Source organism: Xenopus laevis, chromosome 4S (assembly GCF_017654675.1).
Source record: "Xenopus laevis strain J_2021 chromosome 4S, Xenopus_laevis_v10.1, whole genome shotgun sequence".
NCBI classification, from domain to species: domain Eukaryota; kingdom Metazoa; phylum Chordata; class Amphibia; order Anura; family Pipidae; genus Xenopus; species Xenopus laevis.
The window spans coordinates 47,660,850-47,675,480 of record NC_054378.1 but is presented as its reverse complement, the minus strand read 5'-3'; the positions used below and the strand labels follow the sequence as shown (position 1 = coordinate 47,675,480).

Here is a 14,631-nt window from a genome sequence, read left to right as displayed (position 1 = left end):
AAAAGTACATTTGACAAGGACAGAATGAAATTCATCACCACATATAGTATGGAGGCTAGGGAAATACAAAATATAGTTTTGAAACATTGGGGGGTATTGAGAACGGACCCCATTTTGAGCCAATTGGATTTAAAAAAACCTCAATTCATTTATAGAAGGGCAAATAACCTGCGAGATAAGGTGTCCCCAAGTATGTTACCCAACAAGAAAAATAAAACAAATTGGCTGACTACCATTGGAACATACAAGTGTGGTGCCAATATCTGCAAATGTTGCAGATTTATAAATGTATCTAAGGAAATTCAGAGTACTGTAACTAAAAAAATCTATAACTGCAGAACATATGCCAACTGCAGGACATCAGATGTCATATACCTAGCAACATGTCGCTGTGGTAAACAATATGTCGGCAAGACAAAGAGATGGTTAAAAGATAGAGTATTGGAACATCTAGCATGCATAAATAGATCAGATGTATCCTCAGCTGTAGCAGAACATGTAATACAAGAACATGAGGCTAATGAATCTTTTGTATCTTTCCAGGTTATTGAAGCAGTTAAACTGGGGAAGAGAAAAGGCGATATAGATACACTGTTGTCTAAAAAAGAGGTCAAATGGATGACCCTATTGGACACAGTTACACCATATGGGCTGAACAGAGAATGTGAGATAAAAAACTTTATTGGATAGATTACTGTGTACACATTCAAATCTTGCTTGACAGTAACATTTGCTACTAGATTTAATATAACAATTTAAATTGTTTGAATTTACTGAGATTAATTACTGATTGAGAATACAATTAATTTAATTTATTAAATAATCTATCAATTTATTAAATAATCTATTAATTTCAAAATTATCAGAGAAATGAATGGAATTAACCTGTCCAATATGGTTTTTTGATTAAATATTAATGGGATGATGCATATCTCTTTAGAGAAATTTCTTATCTATCAAATTGTTCTAATGATAGGTTGGACATGAACGAAAATTAAGCAAAAATAAAATAAAACGAAATAAAATAAAATAAAACAAAAGAAATGGTCAGGAATGTCTATAACTAACATATCAAGACATTGACCAGATCTTTTTGTATCTTTTTGTATCTATATGGATATGTACTTCCAATTGTTATTAGAAAAGTAATAGATATAAATGAACAAAAAAGTTTTTATCACTATAAGTGCACTATTTAATCACTCAGAAAAAAAAATTTTAAAAAAAATTTTTTCTAAATCAATTTATTACACTAATATTTCTTAATGAATTAATCACAAAAAATGGTTATTTGATACATTTATTAATGTTACACAGTACTTCATTTATTTATTTATTTAAAGTAATTTGATGAATTGATGTACAACAACACTATTGATACAATGTACATATTTTTCCAATAACCTTTTAAATAATTACACATATAATATTAAGAAAATATGTATCACATTTAGGAATAATGAGTGTCATTTGGATACAATTGTTTTATTCCATATGTATAATTTTAACAATTTATTTGCTGTTTCACATGAATGTCCTTTACCTTTAATACACTAATGATATGCATATGTGTCACTATTTAAGCACCTACACAGGTATGCACTAATTACTCTGATGAAGTGTCAGGTTTTCTGATACGAAACGCGTTAGATGTGATCCCCCTCCTTAGCAGTTTTTAATGCGCTCAATAAAGCCATTATATTGATATTAATCTGCCAGACTCCGTGATTGCTTTGAACAGCGCTCTGCAAACGGTAATAGAAGTGAGCATTTACTATTCAGCTGTTTAAAAGAAAACATATTTTTCAAGTATACTGTAGACTTGTTGGTTGACTTAAGAAGCAATTGCAATGTACAAAATTCTGGCATGAGTTTACCCACAAGCATTATTAAGCTGAAATCAGATATGATTATATTCTGTTTGTTGTTGTAGCGAGTGTAAGGGCAGAGACACACAGGCAGATTCGGGGAGATTAGTCGCCCAGCGACAAATCTCCTCTTCTTCTGGGCGACTAATCTCCCGAACTGCCTTCCCGCCGACTAGAATGAAAATCACTGGCGGGGTGGCACTTGGAGCACTTTGTTTTTTCGGAAAACTAAGCGCTCCGAGTGCCATCCTGCTACCGATTTTCATTCTAGCCGACGGGAAGGCAGTTTGGGGAGATTAGTCGCCCCGAAGAAGAGGAGATTTGTCGCAAGGCGACTAATCTCCCTGAATTTGCCCATGTGTCTCTGCCTTTACATAAGTGATTCTGAAATGCTGGTTTCCCTCGGCTTCTAGGATAAAAAGACAAAAGACCTAGATATAAAAGAAGAACAGATATTATAAAAATAAAGTTGTAATATTAGGGGGCGGATGAATATTCACAGCCATCTGTGGATGTGATTTGAATGCCTGCATTGTTAGGGAGCTGAAGCTTTGCCAGGATTTTTTTCATGGAAAACAGGGTTAGTGAGACATCAAGTGTCCAAAAATAGTTATTGCATTTAAAGAATCCACACCAGCCAATTTATATTAGATAAATACAGTAGAATACTGATACATTGTAATGTATAATAATTTAAACAAAATTGTCCTCTTCTGCATTGGAGTGGAACCCCTTAGTTTCCTGTAGTTTATACTTAAAACGTCTTCATAAATCATCAAAGTAGTAACATTTACTATTCTAGTGCACTTCCACTGAGACAGCTTTACATAGTTTATGTCAGCATTAGGTCAAAATCATTGTAGCTTCTGTGGTGATGGAAATTTCTTCAATGTAAAAATGTTACTTTTTGATTGCATTTTGATGATTTTACATAATTATTGAGGGATAGAAATATATCAGTCATTCTGTCCAACAGGGCTATTTATTTACCGTAGCATGGGAAAATAAAGAAATCTAAGCTTGTTAAAGTTCTCTACAAATGGGGCAAAGTGAGAACAATGGATAAACTAGCTATGTAGTAGTATCAGAAATAAAAACTGAGGAATCCTGTCATGATTTTTATGGTGTCGTTTTTATTTCTAAACTACACTGTTTACATTGTAAATGTAAAATTTCATTTCTAACCCAATATTGGTGTGCAGGCAGCCATCTCGGGTCATTTTGCCTGGTCATGTGCTTTTAGCAAGAGCCAATGCTGCACTATTGAACTGCTTTCTGATAGGCTTTTGTTTCTCCTACTCAATGTAACTGAAGGAGTCTCAGTGGGACATGTTGTTTTTTACTATTGAGTGCTGTTCTTATATCTATCAGGGAACTGTTATCTGGTTACCTTCCCCTTGTTCTGCTAATGGACACTGATGCGGAATACTTCTGAGTGAGCAGTACAAAGCAATCCTCTTCTTGAGCATCTTTGTTTTTCAATGGCCCTGGGCCGAAGCATGTGCAGTATTGTAAACACAAAATAGGAAGCAGGAAAAACATCACTCAGTGGTCCTTGCTCAGAAGAACAGGAGCACTGGATCAGGGAATGAGGTGATCAGGGTCAGACTGGGCCAGTGGGACAAAGGAAAAAAAAAACGATGGGCCCCTTACCTCGTAGGCTCCTGCCGGCCCAGGCTCGCTTTCCCCAGTTAAGAGGAACTTGAAATTGACTCAACACAAAGTGGCGCTGTTTGCACATGTGCCGTGGGGGAGAGGTGGGACATCGGGAAGGGGCTCTGGTGTCTGCAGGAGGGGCCTTAGTGTCACAGTCCCAGTGGTACCCAATGTGCCAGTCCAACGCTGTGAGTGATTATAATCACTAGGGGATCCTAACATTTGGCACCCCGCAGTAATTTAACATTTGCTTTAAGAATGTAGAACATAAAATACCTAATCCAAGGACATTTTCGAACTGCAGAACCCCATATAGATGGTAACTACATGGTAACATGTGAGAAGATAATTGCAACAGCATTTATTGCACAGTAAATTATTGCAGAACTGCCTAGCGAGCCCAAACTTGCCATACATTGTCTACTTCACTTACACTCTATAATGCTCAGTATGTTCCAAATGCATTCTCTACATTATATTGCTAAGCTTCAGGGCATGACATTCCACTTTAGTCTAGTGCTTTCTAAAAGGAAATATTCAGGGTATGTACATAGGTTATTCCGAAGGACACTATTATGAAAATATTTTTCAAATTGTGTATGTATGTGTTGTGTAATTGACAGCTGTCACTAATTTTCAGGTAGAGATCCAGGCTTTTGACTCTCTGTACCTGGCAATGTCACTAGGTTTTAAAAGTGACCAACTGCAAGAATGTTCATTGCTCTTAAATGTCTTGGTGTCTGCTCTCGCCCTATAATCTGTACACTAAACCTGGCACCCACTAAACCTGTTAACTAGGCAATGGTTTGACTGACAGGCTACAAAATAGGATACAGTCTGCAAAATAAATAAATCGTCTAGCCTCTGCATGCATCTGCTTTCTGGTTTCAGAAAAAAGAAAAGGGTAGAATAGAAAACCTGCATTTGCCAGCATTCCAGATTTTAAAGGGAAAAGTAAACCCAACTGGTACTCACCACACGGAAGACGAAGGGTAAAATGAAACAGTAGATTTTTATTCAAAGGCACACCAGAGGTTTTCCATCAGGCACACGTACATACATCAGCAGTTACTTCTTGGGACACATTAGTTACACAATTTTCCTTCTTTCCAGTTTCTCTTCAGTAGGCACACCTTCCTGAGGACCTTGGATCCCACCTAAAAGCCGAGTGGTCCGTACATACTCAACCCGTATCCCCCCACTCTCCAATAGTGGCCCTATACCTTCAGGGTGATTCCCCTCCACTCTTCCAGGTTAGGTCCTTTTTATCCAAGTCATGGCCTGTAGCCTTGGTGTCCTTCCTGCCTAGCCCTAAACTATCACTGGTTCCCTCACTTACGGAGTGCCCGTAGGAAACTAATTCCACTTTCCTCCTTGATGAGGCCACAACTGCCCTTACTAAATATCCTGACTATCTCGTGCACCTAGTGCTCGCTCACTTAAGATCTTTACTGTCTATCTTCGCCTATACTATCCAATGGGGGTCTCCACTCACCAGCCAGGTGATGTTCCTTCGGCCACGCCCTCCCATCAAGACAGCTCATCTTGGGCGGTGCCCCTCCTTTTAAAGCCCTTCTGTGTCCTACAGTGGCCTCTGGTGGTCGGGGTAGAAATTACACTTAAAATAAACTAAAACTCTACTGCCATCTGATGGCGATTTACACAAATTACACCCAACAATTTTAAACACACATACATTTTACATACATGCACATTTCTGTCACTCAAAAAGATAACATTTCACTCACATTACACTCTCATCACTTTACACCCCCTTCCAAGCTTCCCCTTGAAATAGATTAACGAGGGTTAAATTATGGAGATTTTTTGTTAACTTACATTCTAATTCAAGAAAGGCAATTAGTACAGTACAGAGTGCACCAGGATCAATAATTAATTAATAATTTGCATAGGTGAAGGCATAAAAGTCCCAAAAGGTACACTTTGTAAACTCACATGTACTTATAAAGCTGTGTAATGATTTTATACACATGTGTAGCCAAGTTAAAGAGAACTAAAGCTTAACTAAAGAAGTAACTAGAAATGTTGTACTTTATGTTTTGGGCTTCTTTACCAGCCCAAGGCAACCAAAGCCCTTTAGCAGTAAAGATCTGTGTCTCCAAAGATGCCCTAGTAGCTCCCCATCTTCCTTTCTGCTGATTCACTGCACATGCTCTGTGCAGCTGTCACTTACTGAGCTTAGGGACTCACTCACAGTGCACACACTCACAGAATATAAATGTCCCAATATAAGGTATTAAGTAATTAATACAGATAATTACTATTAATAGATAATAATAGATTTTAATAATCAGCCTTGTAGCATCAGCTTATATTACAGGCCAAACTAATTTTCTGCTTGATAATTTACGAAGACCCCTACATTTATCTTCTCAACTGCTGCTCAGAGCCCACTGAGCATGTGAGTGTCGCAGACACTTTTCAAGATGGTGACCCCCTGTGACAAGTTTGAAGTCCTGGATCATTGCTGCTATTGAAATACTGAAACTTTAGGCTGGTGCAATCAGTTCAGTATATAAAATATGACATTTTAGTAAGGGTTTAGTTCTCCTTTATAGCTCTCTTATTAGCTTAAAAAAACATAAAACTACAACTTTTTACATCACTTTGTCCAGGGTAAAATTTGTTAACTGTCCAAATTGTTTCAATGGGTTATGCATATTCCAAGGTAAAGTATATTTGAATTTTCAGTTACAGAATAAAATCTTTTTTACACTACATTACATTACATGGAAATAAATAATTTTAGACAGTTTTAAATGCACTCTGCTTAAAGGGAACTATCATGGGAAAACACTTATTTTTTCTCCAAAAAATGAATCAAACTGATTTTTTTATATTTAATAGACATATTGTCAGTTTCCTAGGAGCCCCCAGTCATGTGACTTGTGCTCTAATAAACTTCCGTCACTCTTTACCGCTGTACTGCAAATTTGAGTGATATCACCCCCTCACATCCCCCTCACCCAGCAGCCTAACAGAACAACGGTAAGGTAACCAGATAGCAGCTCCCTTAAACAAGATAACAGCTCCCTGGTAGCACTCAATAGTAAAAATCCAGGTCCCACTGCGACACATTCAGTTACACTGGGTAGGAGAAACAACAGCCTGCCAAAAAGCAGTTATATAGTGCAGCACTGACTCTTTCTGAAAGCACATAACCTGGCAAAATGACCTGAGATGGCTACCTACACACCAATATTACATCTAAAAAATTACACTTATTGGTTCAGGGATTACATTTTATATGGTAGAGTATTTATATTTGCAGTGTAAACAGTGTTATATAGAAAAAAAACGACACTATAAAAATCATGACAGATTCTATATGCGGCTGGTCTATTTGCCCTACAGCACAAATGGAGCCAGAAGCATTCATCTGAACATCCGCTATAGCCAGTTTTCATGTACAAGTTTTAAAATCAGAATAGAATTTTTGGTAGTAATGCAAACTGTTCCAGTTAAGGGGTCAAATGAAAGCAGTGTTGTAAAATGTACAAATGCCGTGCATTTTGTACATAGTCAGTAGGGATGTGGCCCAAGGTTGTCTTTATATACATAAAGAAATTCTTCAAAAAATTCCCCTGGAGACTTGCAGTTATATCCAGTGGCAGTGCTGATGATATCTCTACCCCTGGCGATTGGCAAATCCACTGTGGTTAGATATGGTTAATCTACTGTATATGTGGCTGGTCTCGTTTTCCTACAGCAAAAATGGACACAGAAACATTCATCTGTACATACTCTACGTATATCCAGTTTTCAAGTACAAATTTAAAAATCAGAAGCTGGCACACAGCATCATTTATTGCTCTAGCATTCTGAAAGTGTAACTGTCACACATTATTTTAAATACCACTATGCCATTTCTTTTGATTTGTTAATTTCTAGTGTATATATTAAAGATAAGCCTTTATCTTGTCTATGATGCCTACCGATGTAGCCTACTAATTGTGATATAATCCCCTAACAAGAATAGCATTGGGTGTACACTAGTGGTCAGGGTCCTGGTCTGATATAATTGTGGGTGAGGCCAGAAGGCCAAGTCCATAAACAAAATGCTCCATACTTCCTATGTTTTCTCACAGATCTTACAGAGATATAATTCTGTAACAGTTCCTGTTGATGGGGAGACAATATCAAGGCCAGTATTTAGCTTTCTTTCACCCAAACTTAACAGAAAATATATGATGAAGTGTCCCAGTGACAAAATACATTATAAGCTGCTCCACTTTATAGTATTGCAGTACCATCTCCGTCATTTGCTGTAATCCATTAAAAATGAACATTGCTTCCAAGTTTAAAGTTTCTGTTGTAAACTTGGCAGGGAGCTAAAAATTCCATTTGCTGATTATACAGCGTATTAGAGCTGCTGAAGTTGCATAAGAATTTTCCAGAGAAACTCGTATTCATTTTGAACTATATTGAGAAATCTTTTGATTCATATTAAAGGGGAACCATCGCGAAAATGAAATATTAGCTTCATCATACTGAAATAACAAACTTTTCAAATACAATCAATTAAACATTCTGTACCGTTTCTGAAAGAATCAAGTTTATCTTCACTATTCCTCTCTCATCATTTGTTTCTCTTCATTCTCTCTTCATTCAGGAGTTGGGTGTCAGATGAATGATCCAATATATCTTATAAGGGGGGCTTCCTTTCCTAGCAGATGAATTAGATGAATTATTACTTCAGTATGAGGAAGCTTATATTAAATTTTCATTTGCGTAATAGTTCCCCTTTAAATTGCCATTAATTTAAAAAAATGAAAATCATAACTGGAGAATATATCACATGAGTGGGACACATTTACAAACGTTTTTAACTTTATCCATGATAAATTAGATTAGAGAAGCAAACTGAACCACATAGCTACGAAAATTATTACAAGCATTTAATTTGAAAGATAGATATGGACTAGCACACAACTAAGAGGGTAAAGGAAAAGACTGTAAAGGGTAAACAATCAAAGCATAAAATTTAGTAAGTAAAAGGCTCATAGCACATGTGGTACATTTTCTGTGTGAGTTTTCCAGCAAGTAAATGAACACAGTACCCTTTGAGAGCTATTTGTCCGTCTAGGCATTTGGATTGTAAATTGTGTAATCTCCTTATGTCTTGTTGTACAGTTTAAGAAATAGTAAACTATTATTATTTTATCACTCATTTATATGGTGCCAATATCTTTCAAAGTTCTGTAGACCCACCCTTAAAAGTCCATATGAAACAATTGTGTAGAGAGAGCCGGAGACTGTCAGCATTTCAAGACATTTGGCTAGTCCCATGCCCAGAACCCCAGATCTTTTACAACCTTGAAGAAGCAGCAGCTCCCTGAATTTATGTATATAGTACTGTAACCCTAGTGGTCATTAATGAATGCATTCCTAAGTGCAGAGCATCAGACTTGTGCCCAGTGAATCAGATGCAAAAGCTGCACTACAGAAGTGACTGAATTGCCACTCTGAAATAATATATACAATTTGCACCTGCTTTGCATCAACAAGCAAGTGTAATTGCATCTGTTTTGACATATCTAGCACAATTGTGTAGCTTACAACACAACTGACTGCTCATAACGTTTCTTCCCACCAGATCTTCAGCATCAAGCCCACTTTAAGGCACTCTTCCAATTACTTAGAGGCAATTTCAATATTCGAAATGAGGATATGATCAGTTATTTAGTGTTAGTGTAATAATAGTTAAAATATAAATAATGGCCAGACGACATTAAAGGAACATTTCAGTGTAAAAATAAAAACTGGGTAAATAGATAGATACAGTCATATGAAAAAGTTTGGGGACTCCTCTCAGCCTGCATAATAATTTACTCAGCTTTCAACAACAAAGATAACAGTGGTATGTCTTTAATTTCCCAGGAAAATCTGAGTACTGGGGTGTTTTCTGAACAAAGATTTTTAGTGAAGCAGTATTCAGTTGTATGAAATAAAATCAAATGTGAAAAACTGGGTGTGCAAGAATTTGGGTACACTTGTAATTTTGCTAATTTGAATGCATGTAACTGCTCAATACTGATTACTGACAACACCAAATTCATTGGATTAGCTCATTAAGCCTAGAACTTCATAGACAAGTGTGTCCAATCATGAGAAAAGGTATTTAAGGTGGCCAATTGCAAGTTGTGCTTCTGTTTGACTCTCCTCTGAAGAGTGACAGCATGGGATCCTCAAAGCAATTCTCAAAAGATCTGAAAACAAAGATTATTCAGTATCATGGTTTAGGGGAAAGCTACAAAAACTTATCTCAGAGGTTTAAATTGTCAGTTTCAACTATAAGGAATGGAATCAGGAAATGGAAGGCCGCAGGCACAGTTGCTGTAAAACCCAGGTCTGGCAGGCCAAGAAAAATACAGGAGCGGCATATGCGGAGGATTGTGAGAATGGTTACAGACAACCTAAAGATCACCTCCAAAGACCTGCAAGAACATCTTGCTGCAGATGGTGTATCTGTTCTACAATTCAGCACAATTTGCACAAAGAACATCTGTATGGCAGGGTGATGAAAAAGAAGCCCTTTCTGTACTCAAACCACAAACAGAGTTGCTTGTTGAATGTAAAAGCCCATTTAGACAAATCACAGTCATTTTGGAACAAAGTGCTTTGGACTGATAGAAATTTAGTTATTTGGTCATAACAAAAAGTGTTTTTCATGGCAAAAGAAGGACACCGCATTCCAAGAAAAACACCTGCTACCACCAAATTTGGTGGAGGTTCCATCATGCTGTGGGGCTAGTTCAGGGACTGGGGCCCTTGTTAAAGTCGAGGGTCGGATGAATTCAACCCAATATCAACAAATTCTTCAGGATAATGTTCAAGCATCAGTCACAAAGTTGAAGTTATGCAGGGGTTGGATATTCCAACAAAACAATGACCCTAAACACAGTTCAAAATCTACAAAGACATTTATGCAGAGGGAGAAGTACAATATTCTGGAATGGCCGTCACAGTCCCTCGACTTGAATATCATGGAATATCTATGGGATGATTTGAAACAGACTGTTCAAGCTCGGCAGCCATGAAATTTAACTGAACTGGAGAGATTTTGTTTGGTCAAATGGTCAAAAATACCGCCATCCAGAATCCAGACACTCATCAAAGGCTATAGGAGGCATCTAGAGGCTGTTACATTTGCAAAAGGAGGCTCAACAAGTACTAATGTAATATTTCTGTTGGGGTGCCCAAATTTATGTAGTTTATGAAGTTGCTACTTTGAAAGATCAACCAATGATAAACAAAACTCCAAAGAATTAACAGGGGTTCCCAAACTTTTTCATGTGACTGTAGATAAATGTTACTAATATAGTACAGGTATGGAATCCATTATCAGGAAACCCATTCTCCAGAAAGATCCGAATTACGGAAAGGCCATCTCCCATAGACTTCATTATAATCAAATAATCTACATTTTCAAAGATTTCCTTTTTCTCTGTAGTAATAAAACAGTACCTTATACTTGATCCAAACTAAGATATAATTAATCCTTATTGGACTCAAAACTAGCATATAGGGGTTATTTAATGTTTACATGATTTTATAGTAGACTTAAAGGGATACTGTCATGGGAAAACATGTTTTTTTCAAAACGCATCAGTTAATAGTGCTACTCCAGCAGAATTCTGCATTGAAATCCATTTCTCAAAAGAGCAAACAGATTTTTTTATATTCAGTTTTGAAATCTGACATGGGGCTAGACATATTGCCAATTTCCCAGCTGCCCCAAGTCATGTGACTTGTGCTCTGAAACAGATAGCAGCTCCCTAACACAAGATCACAGCTGCCTGGTAGATCTATGAAAAGCACTCAATAGTAAAAGCCAAGTCTCACTGAGACTCCTTCAGTTACATTGAGAAGGAAAAAGAGCAGGCTGCCAGAAAGCATTTCTCTCCTAAAGTGCAGGCACAAGTCACATGACTGGGGGCAGCTGGGAAATTGACAATATGTCCAGCCCCATGCCAGATTTCAAAATTGAATATAAAAAAATCTGTTTGCTCTTTTGAGAAATGGATTTCAGTGCAGAATTCTGCTGGAGCAGCACTATTAACTGATGCGTTTTTTTAAAAAAAAAATGTTTTCCCATGACTGTATCCCTTTCAGGGCCGGGCCAGATCGTGCGGGCTTCCCAGGCAACCCGTCTAGTTGCGACGCTCCCTCTAGTAGCGTGCGCGCACACACGAGCTCCTCTTGTTTCCACACACGCATGTGCACTGACCGGTTCCCCCAGGAAACCCGTCTGGTCGCGTCACCCTCTCTACTACACGTGCGCCGTGTGCGCACAAACACACACTGTCAGGTCTTGTTTCCACACGCGCATGCGCACTGACAGGTCTTGACGCTGCGCACACCACCCACCCCTCATGTAGGCGCGCTTGCATACAAGTCTATCGCAGAATTCTTCAGGCTGGACTGGGTTAGGCAGCAGTTAAAGGTACGTGCCGGGCGCCTTCCAAGCTTTGCGTCGTGCTACTCTGCCTACCCCTAGTTCCGGCCCTGATCCCTCTAACACAGTGATCCCCAACTAGTAGCTCGTGAGCAACATGTTGCTCTCCAACCCCTTGGATGTTGCTCCCAGTGGCCTTAAAGAAGGTGCTTATTTGTGAATTCCAGGCTTGGAGGCAAGTTTTGGTTGCTTAAAAACCAGATGTACTGCCAAACAGAGCCTCCTGTAGGCTGCCAGTCCACATAGAGGCTACCAATAGCCAATCACAACCCTTATTTGGCACCACCCAGGAACATTTTTTGTTCTTGTGTTGCTCCCCAACTCTTTTTAAATCTCAATGTTGCTCACGGGTGAAAAAGTTTGGGGACCCCTGCTCTAACACAATAACTTCATTTCAGGGGCTCAAAAGTAAATGGGACAATTGCAGGGCCGCCATCAGGGGGGACAAGTGTCCCGGGCCTGGGCATCAAGGGGGACCAGGCAGTGCTGCAGTTTTGAAAGAGCCGGCCCCCCTTGCGAATGCTGAAGATCTGCGCCCAGCCTGAACAGACAGAAATGCAGAAGTGCCGAAAAGCCAAAGTCCCAAAGTGGCGAAATGACCCAAACTCATGAAAATAGCCAAAGCCCCGGCGCCAATGTTTTTTAAAAAAAATATTTTTTTGGGGCCCCAATTTTTTTTTACTTGTAAGTGGGTTTGCAAGTCGTAGTTTCCCTTTAATGTCACCTGGCCCTAAACTGCACAAAAACTCTCCATGTTGATCAAAGTAGGAGACTCCATTGGCAGCCTGGAAAAAATCCAGTTCCCTGGCAAAGTGCGCTGGAGAGATGGCGGGTATGAAACACGAAAGAGGCGTCTTTCTTTCTCTCACAAACATAGGGATTGAGACTAAAGCAATAACATATAGGGAGGCAATGGCTGAGTTACGACGACGTCGCTACTTGTGACAGACAGCTTCCCTGTGCATCGCTGCGCTTACGTGTAGTAGAAGTGACACTAAATCTCGCGTGATGAGACGTGGCGTCGGGATTTTCTGAGAGACTGGAGGAGGAGGAGCTTGCGGGAGGAGTAAGTAGCGGTTCGGGGATGAGGGCGGTGTTAGGAAAAGCGGGACTGATGGCTAGAATACGTTTGCTTGGGTAAGAGGTGTACTTTGAACTCCCAGCCTATCCAGTCCCTATATGGCGCTAACAGGACAATAACTGTGACAACACGAGCGGTATTGGGGCAAGAAGATGCAGGAAACCCGCTCTTCCTTTACGAAGTCTGCAGCTCATTAACAGTAAGGGACCCCTGATTTTTCTTTATCCTACTAAAGTGCAGCACAGTTCTAAAAAAAACTCAGCCCCATCTCCTATAGAGGCCTTGATTGTCCTATGTATGTAACTGATGAGTATGCACACTTTCTATTAATCCCCCCCCCCCCATGGGATAGAAATAGACCAATATCTCCCTGTCTGAAACAGATAATATACTATTCCACTGGACTATACATATTGATTGGCCTCCATATTCAAATCATTATAGGGGGTCTCTGATTCTCTGTACTTTACCCGAAAAACTCCTTGCTATGAAGCCTGAATGGCTGATACACTGTAAAAAGGTGTTATGATGTAGTCTTACCTGTTCAACCTATAGATAGACATAGGTAACCTATTATATCATAGGTATAGTGTGAGCACACTTGAACGTGCATGCCAGTGCAGTAAGTGTTGATCATAGTACAAGATATTGCTATATTGTATATTGAACTCCCAAAAAACTCCATGGATGATCTGTAGTTTTTCTATGTACTGTGTTGTTAAGATGGTATAACATTCAAGGCTGGATTATAATTATACAGTATATAGAGAAAACAAGAGAGTGACTGAAAGAGATTGCATGCAAATAAATTCTTTGGAGCTGTTGTCAGGCAGCTGCCAATCCTTTTGGCTCTCATCTAGTCCATGAGCCTCCAGCTGTATAGCCCTGCTTAGGTTGCAGCAGCACTGTAATATATATATATTTTTAGTGGATTTACAACTGACCTATTGTTGTGTTTTCATCTAGGTGGACATCTGTACTGAAGTTACCTCAAGTTCATAAACATGAGGGGAGCGGAGTGCCTGCTGTGACAAGAACTTTGTTCTTCCCAGGAGGATGCAGCAACCTCCTTGGTGCCTCTGGACTTTGGAGATGCAAGAGATTTTGTAAGAGCGCCAGTCAGAACGGCCCCAGGAAGATTGGGAGGTTGTGGGATTGGTGCTGTTTGCTAACAATCTGTAGTTGCCACGCAGGAGTCTGCTGTGGTTCTTTCGAAACAGGTGAACCTGCTGCTTAAAGTATGGTAGAGAAGCAGCGTTGCCCTCTGCAGAGGGACGGAGTGTACCGCTGGTTTTCAGAGCTGACCTCTTCACAAAGAATTGAGTTCCTTTGTGGCCTCCTAGACCTGTGTATACCCCTAGAGCTCCGTTTTTTGGGCTCCTGTCTTGAGGACTTGGCTCGAAAGGATTATCATGCTTTGAGGGACTCCGACATAAGAGCCAATAATCCTGCTGATCTGGGAAGTCTGACCAACCTAACGGATGAAGTGGTCCGTAGTAAGCTCCTGGTGTCCCTGGCTCTTCTAGCTTCTGATAACAGGGAGGCTG

At 39.3% G+C, this 14,631-nt stretch overlaps 1 protein-coding gene across 4 annotated transcripts in view; it reads left to right on the top strand.

Moving 5' to 3' along the window:
* Positions 1-12,988: 12,988 nt before the first annotated feature.
* zcchc14.S (zinc finger CCHC-type containing 14 S homeolog) overlaps positions 12,989-14,631 on the top strand; it is a 49,066-nt gene continuing 47,423 nt past the window's right edge. The window contains exons 1-2 of one of the 4 annotated variants that reach the window (XM_018240454.2): positions 12,989-13,069; positions 14,051-14,631. The exon at positions 14,051-14,631 is cut by the window's right edge and continues 290 nt beyond it. In XM_018240454.2, the coding sequence (XP_018095943.1) occupies positions 14,325-14,631 (307 nt within the window). In that variant the 5' untranslated portion in view covers positions 12,989-13,069; positions 14,051-14,324. The other 3 variants (XM_018240453.2, XM_018240456.2, XM_018240457.2) reach the window with 3 other exon arrangements.